This window comes from Pygocentrus nattereri, chromosome 29 (assembly GCF_015220715.1).
Source record: "Pygocentrus nattereri isolate fPygNat1 chromosome 29, fPygNat1.pri, whole genome shotgun sequence".
Lineage (NCBI taxonomy): Eukaryota > Metazoa > Chordata > Actinopteri > Characiformes > Serrasalmidae > Pygocentrus > Pygocentrus nattereri.
Genome location: NC_051239.1, coordinates 4,075,632 through 4,093,418, shown reverse-complemented (window position 1 = coordinate 4,093,418; position 17,787 = coordinate 4,075,632). Strand labels below are relative to the sequence as shown.

The following is a 17,787-nucleotide window of genomic DNA, read 5'->3' as shown; positions in this document are numbered from 1 at the left end:
CGCTTCAGTTCACTGACCAATCAGAATCAGCTACACCACTGCATCACAGGTTACTGAGCAGCAGCCTCACTGAATTTCAGAGTGGATGAATAAGGAATAATAAGATGATGCAGTTGCCAAACAAAATGCCAGAAAAATAGTTTTCTACAAACACTTTTGCAATATGTCTAATAAATAAAACGTGTCAGCTTTTAGATTAGCTTTTATTTCACATGTAGCTCATAATGTGCATCTTCATCATGTTCATCAGTGCAGACAGTCTTTAAAGTGTGTATGTAGCAGGGCTGGCAGTTATGAAGTGCTGTTGAAGGTCTGATTTGGTTGAATATTGGTTCTGTGGAAGAAACTGGAGAAGAACTCAGAAGTGCAGCGCCTGGACTGTGATGGCACATCACAAATGGGTGAGTGAGAAATCTGACCGGCACCCTCTGCATTTAAAGACAGAGCAGGGTCAGAAACCCAAATGTTAAGAACAGATTTATAGCTGCTTTTCTCACATCACCTGTAGGAAACTAATCCTCTAAAGTAGAAGAGTTTCTTGTAAAATTTTTCTCAACGTTCGATTTTTTACTAGGCTGAAGTCAGTTTCTCCTTCACCAGCTTCTAGTTCAAATTTTCCTGTTCCACCTTAAATGCTGGCCCATTTAAGGTGGAATGGGAGAATTAAAACAAGAAACTTAAGCTTTGACTACCTGCAGTTAGAATTTATCAGTCAGCTGTTTCTGTAGTCATTAGCACAAGTGGAAAAGAAACTAATTTATTAACTCAGCTAATCTTATCAGCATTAAGCCATACCTGTCACCCTTCCATCTCCAAACCACCTCACAGATCCCAAAACCAATGCTTGCAACAAAATTACTAACAGATCCTGTTAGTTTAAAACACAGAAAAGGCATTGGCATAATGCATTTAACCATTAAAAGCCTTCATCATAATAATTGATTGTTGATAATCTTAAAATGTTGATGTCACATGCCAATCCTGATATTGTTTTGACAGTATCCTAGCTAAAATCAAATCAAATCAAATTTATTTGTATAACTCTTTTTACAACAGATGTTGTCACAAAGCAGCTTCACAGAATTTCAGAAAAGACAGAGTTTTAACAAGAATGTAAAAAAACCCCGGTGAGCAAGCCAGGGGCAACAGTGGCAAGGAAAAACTCCCTCAGAGCTGAGGAAGAAACCTTGGAAGGAACCAAGACTCACCAGGGGGGACCCGTCCTCCTCTGGTCAAACTACCTACAAATGACTATACTACTAATATTAATAGCAGTAGTATTAGTAGTGGCGGTAGCTGGGGTGTGGGTAGCTGGTCTGAAGTGGGTAGCAGGAGGGCTTGACAGCCAGTCGTCCTTCACTGGCTGGACATGTGGGCGGTTGTATACTCAGAGAAAAGGCAGGGAGAGGGAATTAGTTTTATTCTGTCTGTTTGTACATAAAACAGGGAATGTGGACATTTCCAGAGTGCGGCTAACGACTCTGGCAGATCTGACGATGACAGCTTAATTAAAAGGAGAGAACCAGAAGGACACACAGACACGGCAGCACTCTGAAACAGTTTGGCATCCCTCCGCTCCACCGTCCACAAACCTGAGTGACCACATGCGAGCGGCGGGACGACCAGCGTCTCAGTTTACTATATTTCCCTGTGTCCATGGACCCCTGGATCTGCTGCCTTTATCTAGGGGGGAACATTACCTACCAAAAGCTGAACTGAACAAGTGAGTTTTCAGCCTAGTCTTAAAGATTGAGACTGTGTCTGACTCCCGAACAGTTTCTGGAAGATCATTCCAGAGTTTGGGGGCTTTATAAGAAAAAGCTCTTCCCCCAGCTGCAGCCTTATGAATTCTAGAAACTATTAATAATCCAGCGCTCTGGGATCTGAGTAGTCGTGATGGCTCGTAATGGGAAATAAGGTCTTGCAGGTACTCGGGAGCGAGACCATCTAGGGCTTTATAAGTCAATAAAAGGATTTTATAATCAATACAGAATTTAACAGGCAGCCAATGAAGTGATGATAGCACTGGACTGATATGATCAGATTTTCTAGTTTTAGTGAGGACCCTGGCTGCGGCGTTTTGGACTAGTTGGAGTTTGTTTAAATTCCTGCTCGTACATCCTGACAGTAGCGCATTACAGTAGTCTAGCCTAGAAGTAATAAAGGCATGTACTAGTGTTTCCGCATCACGCAGGGACAGGGCATTTCTGATCTTGGCAATGTTGCGAAGATGTAGAAAAGCTGTCCTAGTGATGCCGCCTATGTGTTGATCGAATGATAAATCTGAATCAATTATGACGCCAAGATTTTTTACTGCTGAGCCGGGTGTAACTGGAAAGTCAGTGAGATTTAAAATTAAATCTGATAGTTTATTTCTTGCTAATTTTGGACCCAGAAGGAGAACCTCTGTTTTGTTACTGTTTAGTAGGAGGAAGTTCCGTGACATCCAGCCTTTCACGTCTTTTACACAGTCCTCTATTTTCTTTAATCTGTATTTGTCATCAGGCTTGGCTGATATGTACAGTTGCGTATCGTCTGTGTAACAATGAAAGTTTACGCCATGGTTACTTATAACTGTGCCTAACGGTAACATGTATAGTGTAAATAATAAAGGTCCTAAAATAGAGCCTTGCGGAACTCCAAATCTTACTTTTGAATAATTGGAAGATAAATTGTTATCCCTAACGAACTGATAACATTCTGTTAGGTAAGTCTGGAACCATGATAGTCCCTGTGACTCCAACCAGGTTTTCTAACCTTTCTAGGAGAATATTGTGGTCTATTGTATCGAAAGCCGCACTGAGGTCAAGTAGCACTAACAGGGATACGCAGCCTTGATCAGAGGCAAGAAGATCATTAGTTATCTTAACTAGAGCCGTCTCAGTGCTGTGATGTGGCCTGAATCCAGAGTGGAATTTTTCATATATATGGTTCTTGTGTAGATATGAAGTTGTTGGGCCACAGCTTTTTCTAAGATCTTTGATATAAACGGTAAGTTAGAAATAGGCCTGTAATTAGACAAAACGGTGACATCAAGATTTGGTTTCTTGATCAGAGGTTTGATAACTGCTAGTTTAAAAGCTTTGGGTACATGGCCCAGACTAAGGGTCGAGTTTACTATGGTTGAAATAGGGTTTATAATAGCTGGCAGTACTTCTTTGAGTAATTTTGAGGGAATTGCATCGAGTATGCAGGTTGTGCAATTTGCAGAAGAGATAATCTTCTCTAGCTCCAGCTGTGGGAGGGGGTAAAAAGTTCTCAGCCTTTCTTCTACAACTGTGTTTTGTTCTATATCAGCCAAGTCAGAAGGCAGCCAAGCGGGATTAAATACAGTGGGTTGAATTTGTTGTTTTGTTCTCCTTAATAAAGAACTGTATTCTTTATATGTTTCTTGTTTAGTTTTTATTAACACCACCGGTTTTGCATTACCATTTCATCTATCCTGCTTTTGACTCAGCCTGTGCATTACTGAGCTCTTGGTCTGTAACAGTCTCTAGTGTTTTTAGAAGACTGCACCCCATTCCGTCTGATGATCTGTCCTTCTTTGGTTCTCACTGTGTAGGACTGTGGAGCAACTTCTTGAAGAACAGTGGCTTTGGTAAACTATCCTTCAGGACTTTCGATCCGGACTGGGTCATCCCTTGACAGTGATGGAAGTTGCTTGGTTGTCCTGTCATAGAAAGTCTTTTGTTTCATCTTCTGTAGTTTTAGCCTTTGTTCCAGCTTAGGATGTTTCTTTTGCTTTGAACAGCTTGGCAGCGTTGTCCTGAGCTTCCTTTTCACGAGTAGCTCTGCAGGAGATAGCCCGCACTCCAAAGGTGACGCTCTGTAGCTGAGTAGAGCAAGATATGGGTCTGAGTTGCTGTCACATGCTTTCTTTAGGAGTTGCTTGAGAATGTGGACTCCTTTCTCAGCTTTACCATTGGACTGTGGATACAGAGGGCTAGACGTTACATGTTTGAAGTTATATGCTTCTGCAAAGTCTTGCCACTCCTTGCTGTTAAAGCATGGTCCATTATCACTCATTACTGTATGTGGAATGCCATGTCTGGCAAAGATTGATTTTGCATGTGTTATGACACAGTTGGACGAAATACTTGACAGTAAAGCCATTTCAGGATAATTTGAATGATAGTCAATAACGACAAGGTAGTCCTTTCCTTTAAGGTGGAACAAGTCCATTCCTATTTTGTACCATGGTGCTGTTGGTATATTACTTACAGTCATGGGCTCCTTACTTTACTTATTTCTGTATTTCTGGCACGTTTCACATCTGATTACCATTTTCTCAATGTCCTTGTTCATTCCAGGCCAGAACACAGTCTCTCTCGTTCTTTTACATTTTTCAACACCAAGGTGTCCTTCATGAATTTTGTGCATTATGTCCTGTCTCAATTTCTGTGGGATAACAACCCAATAATAGTCCCTTCACCACACTCAGCTCACCTCTTATGTCGTAGAACTTGTTGTATCATTTTCTGCCTTATTCTTTTTAAGTGGCCCCACATTTTCTAAAGTGGATCGGAAGGTATTTTCTAAATAATCGGTTAGTAAATCTAGCTCCATTGGGTCTGATGGAGTGAAGACTGGCGTTGATGGTTCTGGCAGATTTTCTATAAATTGTAGGGTGGTAAACGGTTTTATAGAGCGCTTTGTAGAATAACGAGGGGACATATTATATATTATGGGATATTATGGCTAAGTCGTAGCTCATAAGAAATTAGGTACTGGTCAGAGATTGCTGAGGTTAGCGGTAGGGTATTAAGCTTGTCTATGTTAAGACCTAGTGTCAAAACTAAATCTAACGTGTTACGACAGTAGTGTGTAGGTCCTGTTACATTTTGGGTAAAACCAACAGAGTCTAGAATTAAAATAAATGGGTCATCTACCTTCTCAAAGTGAATATTAAAATCTCCTACAATTATTACTTTATCATTGTACACAGCCAGGTTTGCAGCGAAATCACTAAATTCTTTTAAAAATTCAGAGTAGGGCCCTGGTGGTCTGTAGATGTTAAATAATGTTAAATAATTCTTTTTTGTGACCAGATTTGTAACGTGAATAGAAAGGACCTCAAAGGAAGTAAAAGTATTGCATTGTTTCTGACTAATATCTAGAGTATTTTGGTAGATTACACATACTCCACCTCCCTTGCCTGATAATCTTGGCCTATGTGCATAATCATAGCCTACAGGCGTGGCTTCATTTAAAGCTGAATATTCATCAGGTCTAACCCACGTTTCAGTAAGACAGAAAATGTCAAATTTATGATCATTTAAATATCATTTACGATGACTGCTTTTGAGTTTAGTGATCTTATATTGAGTAGCCCAAACTTTAGATCTAAGGTGTTAGTGTTATCATCTGAATATGGATATATATTGATTAGGTTGTTTAATCAGGCTGATTTTGAGTTTTCCTATGATTAAATTTAGTTTTAATGCGGGAGACACAGTCTCAATAAAGTTGGGTGATGCCTCAAGGCGGTCAGTTTAGCCTGTCTGTTTGCGGCCTGGTCCCAGCTCTGGATTGTCAGCAGCGGTTTACACTACTCTGCCGACTAACTAAAAGACTATGAGCTATGCTGCAAGAAAGTAAGGCAGCACCCTCCCGCGTGGGGTGGATACCATCCCTACCTATAAGACCAGGCTTGCCCTCAAAACGTAACCAATTATCTATAAAGCCCACTTGATTTTCGGAACACTACTTGGACATCCAGCAGTTTAACGCCGAAAGCCTGCTGTAGGCTTCAGCGCCGCGCCGCATTGGGATGAGCCAGAGCAGATTACGGAATCGGACATTGCTGGGCCTGTTTAATCACCTCTTTAATATTACCCTTAGTTTTCTCAGACTGCCGCAGACGGATATCATTGGCCCCTACTTGAATGACTATCCTCGAATATCTCTTATCAGCTAAGAGTCTAAGGTTGCCACTAATGTCCAGCGCTCTGGCTCCCGATAAACATCTAACTGTAACCGCTGTCGCCCCTAACGGAGTAGCTAACTTCACGTGTCGGACAATCAAGTCTCCTATGACCAGAGTACTAGACTGCTAGACCGCTGAGTCGTCACCCATTCGCCCGCTGTGAGGGCTCTAACGCTGGAGTCGAGGGGGTGCTGACTCTCCCTAGGGCACCCAGAGCTGCTAACGCTGAATCTTGCTGTCTATCCCTTAATAAACCCTGGATGCACCTCTAGCTGGTCCATCTTCTCCACCAGAGAGCTAACCAGCTGGCACTTAGCACAAACACAGCCACTATCATTATCACTAGAGGCGGAAAAGGGGGTTAAACTAAACATGCCACACTCCAAGCAGACGAAACAACCAGTAGAAGTCATGATATTTCAGCTACTTACTGCTTTTGGTCAATTTAAGATTTTAAGCACAAAGCGTTTAAGAGCGTCTTACAGCAGAGGCGAAGTATTTAATACTCACTTTGCAGCTGCTGGACATTTATTCTCTAATATTAACATGGAAGCACCCCTCAATGAAACAGATACACCCTCTGCTGTAAGACATGGTCTCTTTTCAGTTCACCCCTTTTCTCCTCACTTAGTGGCCAAAGCACTTAATACTATCAGTCCTAAAAAAGTACAGGAGAGGACAGTTTGGACTCCTTTTTTGTAAGGCTTGTGACCCTGATTATTTTAGAACATATTACATATATTTTTAATCTATTTTATCAAGCAGAATTCCCAGTATCTGGAAAACAGCACATATAACTCCACTTCACAAAGGAGGTGATGCTGCTGATCTTAATAACTATAGAACCATCTCAGAACCATCATGCTTAGCCAAGATCTTAGAAACCTTAGTGAATAATCAACTCAAGACATTTCTGCATAGAAATTCAATCTTATCAGAGTCTGATTTCAGAAAAAAAGCACAGCACAATCTTTGCAGCTACTCTCGTCTTTGACGATCTCTCCAGTGCCATCAATAAAAAGAAAAATTGTGCAGCCATTTTCATTGACCTCTCTAAAGCCTTTGATACAGCTGATCATTATCTACTCTAAAAAGTCTACAAAACATTGGTTTCAATCTCAGAGCTTCTAACTGGATTAAAAACTATCTCTCCAATAAACAGCAACGTGTGGCCTAGAACAAAATAAATCAGAGCTACTTACAAGGGGGTCCCACGAGGTTCGATCCTTGGACCAGTATTATATGACATTGCCACCTCAATTGTTGGCTGTAAAGTCCACTTATATGTTGATCTTGTACTGTTCGACTGACTATAGTTTAAAAAAAAAAAACTACATCATTCTTTTAATGTCCTACAGTCAGTTTTTTACAACTATGAGCTAGTTTTAAATTTTGAGAACTAAATTTATGCTGTTTTCCAGAGCCTCTAATATTGATTTTAGCACTTTTAAAATCACAACCCTGAAGGGATCTGAAATTGAAAGAGTCAATGAGTACTAATACCTTGGCATATGACTAGATGATAAAAGCACTTTTAAACAACATGTTAACAAACTGAGACAAAAGCTTGGCTCCCTGTATCGTAACAAAGTGTTTCCCACAGCAGACGAGGAAAAAGATCATTGAAGCAACATGATTGCCTGTTCTGGATGATGGTGACGTGTGTGGTGACAGATATGCACCTGTAACTACTCTAATCTCTGGACTCTGTTCTCCACGCTGCCTTAAGGCTCATTACTGGTGACCGCTACAGACCCATCGCTGTGGTCATCTCCGTCTCTGCATCGGGAGACACACTGGCTTCTCTTTATCTATAAAGTGCTTACTGGCCATCGTTCATCACAGAGATGCTCGGTGTAAATGATGCAGCTTATCAGACTCGTTCCAGTGACTGGATCAGCCTTCAGGTGGCGAGAGCTTTTACAGAGCTGGGAAAATCTGCTTTTAGTTACAGAACCAGCGAACTGGAATTCATTACAGGAAACTCTCAAACTTCACTCTCTGGTGTCACATGAACATTTTAAACTTTTAGTCTCTAACCAGCTCCACACAGCCTGACACTGCTTTCCTTGATTTTTCATTTTTAATGATTTTTGGTGTTTTAACTATGTCTTAGCTATTGTTTTACTTTTACTTTTGTACTTTTATCTCTTTATTTTTATCATTCCTTTCATTCTTTTTATTTCTTTTATATGTATTAATTTTATTTATTTTCCATCCATCCATCCATCCATCCATTATCTTCCGCTTCTCCGGGGTTCGGGTCGCGGGGGCAGCATCCTAAGCAATGAAGCCCAGACCTCCCTTTCCCCAGCCACTTCCACAAGCTCTCCAAGGGGGATTCCGAGGCACTCCCAGGCCAGCTGGGCGATATAGTCGCGCCAGCGTGTCCTGGGTCTTCCCCGGGGTCTCCTCCCAGGTGGACTCGCCTGTGACACCTCCCGAGGGAGGCGTCCAGGAGGCATCCTAACCAGATGCCCGAACCACCTCAGCTGACTCCTCTCGACGTGAAGAAGCAGCGGCTCTACTCCGAGTCCCTCCCGGATGACTGAACTTCTCACCCTATCTCTCAGGGAGAGTCCAGACACCCTGCGGAGGAAACTCATTTCAGCCGCTTGTATTCGCGATCTTATTCTTTCGGTCATTACCCAAAGCTCATGACCATAGGTGAGGGTGGGAACGTAGATCGACCGGTAAATCGAGAGCCTTGCCTTATGGCTCAGCTCTTTCTTTACCACAACAGACTGGTAAAGAGCCCGCATCACTGCTGACCCAGCACCAATCCGCCTGTCAATCTCCCGCTCCCTTGTACCATCACTCGTGAACAAGACCCCGAGATACTTGAACTCCTCCACTTGAGGCAAGAGCCTATCCCCGACCCAGAGAGGGCTCTCCACCCTTTTCCGCCTGAGAACCATGGTCTTGGATTTAGAGGTACTGATTCTCATCCCAGCCGCTTCACACTCGGCTGCAAACCGATCCAGCGAAAGCTGAAGTTCGCGGCCTGATGTCCCCAATAGGACCACATCATCTGCAAACAGCAGCGATGTGACCCTGAGGTCACCAAACCGGACACCCTCCATCCCTTGACTGCGCCTAGAAATTCTATCCATAAAAATTATGAATAGAATCGGTGACAAAGGGCAGCCCTGACGGAGTCCAACTCTCACTGGGAACGAGTCTGACTTACTGCCGGCCATGCGAACCAAACTCCTGCTTTGTTTGTACAGGGCCTGAATGGCTCGTAGCAAAGAGCCATGTACCCCGTACTCCCGAAGCACCTCCCACAGAATACCCCGGGGAACACAGTCGAATGCTTTCTCCAGATCCACAAAGCACATGTGGACTGGTTGGGCAAACTCCCATGAACCCTCCAGAATCCTGGAGAGGGTGAAGAGTTGGTCCAGTGTTCCACGACCAGGGCGGAACCCGCACTGTTCCTCCTGGATCCGAGGTTCGACTATAAGCCGGACTCTCTTCTCCAGTACCCCTGCATAGACCTTGCCAGGGAGGCTGAGGAGTGTGATTCCCCTGTAGTTGGAACACACCCTCCGGTCCCCTTTTTTAAAAAGAGGCACCACCACCCCAGTCTGCCAATCCAGTGGCACCGCCCCCGATGTCCACGCAATGTTGAAAAGGCGTGTCAGCCAAGACAGCCCCACAACATCCAGAGCCTTGAGGAACTCAGGGCGGATCTCATCCACCCCTGGAGCCTTGCCACCAAGGAGCTTCTTAACTACCTTAGCGACTTCGGCCTCAGTAATGGACAAGCCTATTCCCATGTCCCCAGACTCAGCCTCCTCACTGGAGAACGTGTCGGTGGGATTGAGAAGGTCCTCAAAGTACTCCTTCCACCGCCCAATGACGTCTTCAGTCGAAGTCAGCAGCACACCATCTCCACTATATACAGTGCTAGTGGCACACTGCTTTCCCCTTCTGAGTCGCCTGACGGTTTGCCAGAATCTTTTCGGAGCCGACTTAAAGTCACTTTCCAAGGCCTCACCAAACTCCTCCCATACACGGGTTTTTGCCTTGGCGACAACTGAAGCCGCAGATCGCTTGGCCTGTCGATACCTGCCAGCTGCCTCTGGTGTCCCACAGGCCAACCATGCCCGGTAGGACTCCTTCTTCAGCTTGATGGCATCTCTCTGGGGTGTCCACCACCGGGTTCGAGGATTACCGCCCCGACAGGCACCAACTACCTTACGGCCACAGCTACAGTCAGCCGCTTCAGCAATGGAGGAACGGAACATGGCCCATTCTGAGTCAATGTCCCCCACCTCCCCCGATATCTGGTCAAAGTTCTGACGGAGGTGTGAGTTGAAGATCAATCTGACAGGTTCTTCTGCTAGACGTTCCCAGCAAACCCTCACTATACGTTTGGGCTTGCCTGGTCTGACCGGCATCTTCCCCCACCACCTGATCCAACTCACCACCAGGTGGTGATCAGTTGACAGCTCAGCTCCTCTCTTTACCCGAGTGTCCAAAACACATGGCCGCAAGTCCGATGACACGACTACAAAGTCAATCATTGAACTGCGGCCTAGGGTGTCCTGGTGCCATGTGCACTTATGGACATCCTTGTGTTCAAACATGGTGTTCGTGATGGACAAACTGTGGTTTGCGCAGAAGTCCAAAAACTGAACACCACTCGGGTTCAGATCAGAGAGGCCATTCCTCCCAATCACACCCCTCCAGGTCTCACTGTCATTGCCCACGTGAGCATTGAAGTCCCCCAGTAGGACAATAGAGTCTCCAGGAGGAGCACCTTCAAGCACCCTTCCCAAGGACTCTAAGAAGGCTGGGTACTCTGAACTGCTGTTCGGTGCATAAGCACAGACAACAGTCAGGACCCGTTCCCCAACCCGAAGGCGTAGGGAAGCTACCCTCTCGTCCACCGGAGAAAACCCCAACATACAGGCACCGAGTTGAGGGGCTATGAGAAAGCCCACACCTGCCCGCCGCCTCTCACCATGGGCAACTCCAGAAAAGAATAAAGTCCAGCCCCTCTCAAGGAGATTGGACCCAGATCCCAAGCTGTGTGTTGAGGTGAGTCCGACTATATCTAGCCGGTATCTCTCAACCTCGCGCACCAACTCAGGCTCTTTCCCCGCCAGTGAGGTAACGTTCCAAGTTCCAAAAGCCAATTTCAGCAACCGAGGATCAGAACGCCAAGGCCCACGCCTTTGGACACTGCCCGATCCACAACGCACCGAACCCCTACTACTGCCCCTCCCATTGGTGGTGGGTCGATGGGAGGGGGGACTCATGTAACTCCTTCGGGCTGGGCCCGGCCGGGCACCATGAGTAAATGCCCGGCCACCAGACGCTCGCTGGCGAGCCCCTCCCCCAGGCCTGGCTCCAGGGTGGGGCCCCGGTAACCCTGTTCCGGGCAGGGTACACAAGTCCTGCTTTTGTGTCTTCATAGGGGTTATTATGGATCACACTTTGTCTGACCTGTCACCTAGGACCAGTTTGCCATGGGAGACCCTACCAGGAGCTTTTGCTCCAGACAACATAGCTCCTAAGATCATTCAAGCACGCAAACCCCTCCACCACGATAAGGTGGTGATCCAAGGAGAGGTTTTATTTATTTTATTATTGTCAATTTATTGTCATATGTTTCTTTTATTTCATTAATTAAAATTTTTATTTATTTTATCCTTATCTGCTGTTACTTGATAAATTGTTATATTATGATTTTAATAATTTATTGACTTAACGGTTTATTCAAGATTCAAGAGTTTTTTATTGTCATGTGCACAGCAGAACAGGCAGTTGCACTGTACAATGAAATTCTTACTTTGCTGTTCCTCCATTCACCATATATACTCTTAAGAGAATAAAAAAAGAAAATATAAGAATAACTCTAAAAAGCAGTAGTAAAAAGTAAAAGCAAAAAAGTGTACAGCATGTGCAAAGTTGAAATAAAATTAAAGTTACATGTGCTTATGTGCAAATATGTGGAGCAGCTGTTCATAAAGTGCATCAAGTAACAGATGTAAACAGATGTAAACACTAAACAATATTACTCTGTGCAGTAATAGATGTAAACAGTATTGTTCTAACAGCAGCAGTACAGTGTAGGTAAGGTGCAGTTGCTGAGTGCAAGGTTAAATCAGTTCAGATTGAGAGGGGGAAGAGATAGTTAGTGAGGTGTTCACCAGCCTGATGGCCTGTGAATAGAAACTGTTGGTCAGTCTTGTTGTCCTGGACTTAACATTCCTGTAACGTCTGCCTGAAGGTAGGAGTGTGAAGAGTCTGTGCTGGGGGTGTGTGCTGTCCCTGATGATGCTGTGGGCCCTCCTGATGACCCTGGTGTGATAAATGTCCTGTAGTGAGGGGACGGCTGCTCCTGAGATGGACTGGGCAGTTTTGATCACACGCTGGAGAGCCTTCCTGTCCTGAGCAGTGCAGTTACCATACCAGACCATGATGGAGCTGGTAAGAACACTCTCGATTGTGCTCCTGTAGGAGGTACTGAGAATTTTGGCTGGCATGCCAAATTTCCTCTGCCTTCTCAGAAAGTACAGTCGCTGCTGGGACTTCCTGATGATGAGGTGTGCTTTGTGAGTCTCACCAACAGACAGGGGTGTGTGTAGCTCCCGCTTCCTTCTTGGATCAACAATCATTTCCTTGGTCCTGTCTGCATTCAAGGAGAGATTGTTGTTATGACACCAGGCCACCAGCTCAGCCACCTCCCATATGCTGTCTCGTCCCCACCAGTGATCAGTCCAACGACTGTAGTATCATCAGCGAACTTGATGATGCTGGTGTTGTTCTGGGAGGCCACGCAGTCATAAGTGAAGAGCGTGTACAGAAGGGGGCTCAGCACACAGCCCTGGGGGACCCCTGTGCTGACTGTTCTTGTGCTGGATGTGCGGCTGCCGACTCTGACTGACTGGGGTCTGTCTGATAGAAAGTTCAGCACCCAGTTACAGAGGGCAGTTGTCAGTCCGAGGGTGAGGACCTTTTCTGAGAGTTTGTGTGGGATGACCATGTTAAATTCTGAGCTGTAGTCGATGAAGAGCATTCTGACATACGTGGACTTGCCCTCCAGCTGTGTGAGGGCTGTGTGAAGGGCTGTGTTCACTGCGTCGTCTGTGGACCTGTTCCGTCGGTACGGAACAGGTACCTTATTGGTACCTTCTTATTATAACCCCAATTCCAAATTGGGACGTTGTGTAAAACATATTTTTTAAATAAATAAAAATTGGGACGTTGTGTAAAACATATAAAAAGAGAAAAAATAAAAGAGAATATGATGATTTGCAAAACCCTTTCAACCTATATTCGATTGAATACACAACAATATTTAATGTTCAAATGGATAAACTTTATTGTTTTTTGCAAATATTCACTCATTTTGAATTTGATGCCTGCAACACGTTCCAAAGAAGTTGGGACAGGGGCAACAAAAGACTGGGAAAATTGAGGAATGCTCAAAAAATACCCGTTTGGAACATTCCACAGGTGAACAGGTTCATTGGAAACAGGTGAGTGTCATGATTGGGTATAAAGGGAGCATCCCTGAAAGGCTCAGTCGTTCACAAGCAAGGACGGGCGAGGTTCACCACTTTGTGAACAACTGCGTGAGCAAATAGTCCAACAGTTTAAGAACAACGTTTCTCAACGTGCAACTGCAAGGAATTTAGGGATTTCATCATCTACAGTCCATAATATCATCAAAAGATTCAGAGAATCTGGAGAAATCTCTGCAAGTAAGCGGCAGAAAACCAACACTGAATGCCCGTGACCTTCGATCCCTCAGGCAGCACTGCATTAAAAACCCATATCATTCTGTAACGGATATTCCCACATGGGCTCAGGAACACTTCAGAAAACCACTGTCAGTGAACGCAGTTCGTCGCTCCATCTATAAGTGTAAGTTAAAACTCTGCCATGCAAAGTGAAAGCCAGATATCAACACCACCCAGAAACGCCGCCGGCTTCTCTGGGCCGAGTTCATCTGAGATGGACTGACGCAAAGTGGAAAAGTGTCCTGTGGTCTGACGCGTCCACATTTCACACTGTTTTTGGAAATCATGGACGTCGTGTCCTCCAGGCCAAAGAGGAAAAGGACTGTCCAGATTGATCAGTGCAAAGTTCGAATCTCTGATGGTGTGGGGGTGTGTTAGTGCCCATGGCAGGGGTCACCTGCACATCTGTGAAGGCCCCATTAATGCTGAACGGTACATACAGGTTTTGGAGCAACATCTGCTGCCATCCAAGCAGCGTCTTTTTCAGGGAATGTCCTGCTTATTTCAGCAAGACGATGCCAAGCCACATTCTGCACGTGTTACAACAGCGTGGCTTCGTAGTAAAAGAGTGCGGGTACTAGACTGACCTGCCTGCAGTCCAGACCGTCTCCCATTGAAAATGTGTGGCGCAGTATGAAGCTCAAAACACAACAACGGAGACCCCGGACTGCTGAGCAGCTGAAGCTGTACATCAAGCAAGAATGGAAAAGAATTCCACCTACAAAGCTTCAACAATCAGTGTCCTCAGTTCCCAAACGCTTATTGAGTGTTAAAAGGAAAGGTGATGTAACACAGTGGGAAACACACCCCTGTCCCAACTTCTTTGGAATGTGTTGCAGGCATCAAATTCAAAATGAGTGAATATTTGCAAAAAACAATAAAGTTTATCAGTTTGAACATTAAATATCTTGTCTTTGTAGTGTATTCAATTGAATACAGCTTGAAAAGGATTTGCAAATCATCGTATTCTGTTTTATTTATGTTTTACACAACGTCCCAACTTCATTGGAATTGGGGTTGTATGTATATTTTACTTTTATGATTATTTAATTATAGCATTTAATCTATTTTTACTGTACAACTTCTTCTCCATCCCTGATTCCTGTATTACTCAGCAATATTGCAAATGAGGGTCTCCCTCATTGTATTCCTTTAAATAAAGGTTGATTGACTGATTGATTGATTGATTGATTTTTAGTGTTTGTCAGTTTATCCTTGCAGATTAAACGTATCAAGAAACCATCTGGAGTGACTATAAATGCAGGGGAGTCCACTCATCTCTGAATTATTGATGCTCAAATCTTTGTCTTTGACTAGCTGGGCCAGATTGTTGTTTGCGTTGCTGTTTGACCAGCAAGTTGCGCAGATCTTCTGAGTTATAAGGAGGTAAATTAGTAGCCTTTAAGACCATTTACTGTTAAACTGTGTTGAAGGATCAGCAGAGCTTTATTTTACTGTAGAGGAGGATTATTTTATTATTACCTACTGATCTGATTCAGCTGTGGAGCCGCACCAGGCTAGTAAAAGAACCGCAGGTGGCCAGTGCCTGAGCTACCGTTAGCATATGGAAGCAATTTAGCTTCTATGGAGTTGAAAGGAAGAAGGACAGGAGCCGCACTCTCTGCAAGTTGTGTCACACTAAACTAAAATATTTTGGAAACAATGAACTTCGATATTAAACATTTCCATCCGTTTGTAGTTGCTGCCAACCAGACGACCATCGATCAAACAATGTCAAACTTCCACCTAACTCAGAAAGGATGAAGCGAACTACAAACTCTATCGTCACCTTTACTGCCAAGGATTTGTGTCCGTACTCAGTCTTAGAGAACCAGGTCGTTCGCGCTGTGTTGGAGACTTTGGAGCTGAAATACATCGACCAGTCTCAGAGATTTTACTGACACAGTTTTGAAATCACTGAATAAAACAGGTAATACAGCAGTAACGTCCTGTATGGACCCTCATTCCCACAGGGCTCTTATGTCACCGTAACTGCGCTTTTTATGGCAGATGAGCTGCAGCAGCGTCTCGTGATATTGGAAGTAAATTCATTTTGGATCAGTTCAGATACTTTACTTTAAAAGTTTAAAGTTGTCACACCAAATCCTGTGTAGAAGAAACGATGCATCAAGATGTTTTTACACTCCTACCTTGTCGGTCCACCTTGTAGATGTAAAGTCAGAGACGACAGCTCATCTGCTGCTGCAGTTTGTGTTGGTCGTCCTCTAGTCCTGCATCAGTGGTCACTGGACGCTGTTGGCTGGATGTTTTTGGTTGGTGGACTATTCTCAGTCCAGCAGCGACACTGAGGTGTTTAAAAACTCCAGCAGCACTGCTGTGTCTGATCCACTCACACCAGCGCAACACACACTAACACACCACCACCACGTCAGTGTTACTGCAGTGCTGAGAATGACCCACCACCCAAACAGTACCTGCTCTGTGAGAGTCCATGGGGGTCCTGACCACTGAAGAACAAGGAGGTGGTCATGATGTTATGCTTGATTGGTGTGTGTGTATATATATATATATATATATATATATATATATATATATATATACACACCACACACACACACATTTACGATGGCTAATACAGTTATATCTGTATAAAAGCAGATCACGCCTGTAAGACAAGCCGCTGTAATAAACTAGAAACAGCAGCAGTACAGTTACACATGCGTTTAGTATTTAGTATTTAGTTTTTGTCTGTTTTATAGAAAGGAAGACTGACTGCTTGGCTGTTATCATGAAAAATAAATGATGAACACTGATCTTTTTCTATTCCATTTCTACTGAGCAAGATTGATTTGGTTAAGACTTTAAGTTTAATGTCTGAATTCTTGAAAATCAGAAGTGAGACCTGAGATGAAAGCCCCCCAAACCCCCCACCCCCCCCCCATCCCCCCAGTCCTCAGTTTCAATTCAAAGCTCGCTAACATGCTAACATTAGCAGATAGCACACCACACTCTGAGATGATGGTGATTATCCAAAAAACAGTTTACAAATGAAAGTGATGCAGTTAAAACAGCCCTTTAATCATGATTTACTTTTATTTCACATTTGTGTTTCTTATTGTAACATTTGATCTGTAAAGTTTGTTTTCTGTACATTTCATTTAACTGCAGATTTCATTACAATAAGCTTACAGAGAAAAACAGCTGTTAAACAGTCAGATTAGTCGTGGAGTTACTCCATTACTCTTTATTTACTTTGGTGAACTAAATCATTCCAGGTCTTCAGAACATCTGAACACAGTGTTGAGGGAAAATAACAGTTTATCAGAATGACCATGTTTTACTGCACAGAGGTTAAGAGGAGTAGCAAAGGCTTGATTACAGTAGGCCACAAAGTTAGAGCACAGAGACGCGGTGATTTCTGTGGTGTTTACAGTCAGACTCTCAGTTACAGTTGTTTCCTTTGACCAGGAAGAAAGTTCCAGCAGCGACTCCCAGCAGTCCAGCAGCCAGACCCACTCCACAGTACACAGCTGGACCCACACTGGGCAGAGCCACCTGCACATCTGCAGAACAAGCATGCACATTTATTACAGTACACAGTTTACTTTCTGAGAATTATATAATATAGATTTATTTAAAATTCATTTTATTTCATATTTATTTTCATTCTGATGAGATTTGTTTTATAAGTTTTTAATAATATTAATTTTATGTTTATAGTTTATTTGTCCTGGAAACGCTTCAGCGCATCTTTCTGTAAATATTACACACATGCTGCTCATAAGGAGCCAGTAATAAACCCACTAACAGAATCAGGTCTGAACAGGTTTAACTCTCACCCCATGTTTTGGTCAGTGGTCTGGTCAGGGCCACGTGCTCCACAGTGCAGGTGTAGATGTCGCCCTGCTCTGGAGTGAAGCTCAGAGTGGAGATCAGGTTGAAGGTTCCATCATCAGTGACGTAATATCTGCTGAGAGAAGCTTCATCCGTCACCTTCACATCATTCCTGGTCCACTGCACTCCAACACGAGGAGGGTAGAAGCCAGTGATGTGACAGATGAGGGTGTTTCTAGCGCCCAGCTCCACATCAGACTTTGAGTAGATGGAAGTTTGAGGAGCAACTGTGGATAAAAATATTCA

At 43.9% G+C, this 17,787-nt stretch overlaps 1 protein-coding gene across 2 annotated transcripts in view; it reads right to left on the bottom strand.

Moving 5' to 3' along the window:
* Window positions 1-16,704: 16,704 nt before the first annotated feature.
* Window positions 16,705-17,787, bottom strand: part of LOC108415100 (H-2 class II histocompatibility antigen, A-B alpha chain-like) — a 4,382-nt gene continuing 3,299 nt past the window's right edge. For both annotated transcript variants that reach the window (XM_017688067.2, XM_017688068.2), the window contains exons 3-4: window positions 17,487-17,768; window positions 16,705-17,210 (exon numbers count right to left, since the gene is read on the bottom strand). In XM_017688067.2, coding sequence (XP_017543556.1) covers window positions 17,089-17,210; window positions 17,487-17,768 — 404 coding nt within the window. In that variant the 3' untranslated portion in view covers window positions 16,705-17,088. The remainder of the gene's footprint in view (window positions 17,211-17,486; window positions 17,769-17,787) is intronic.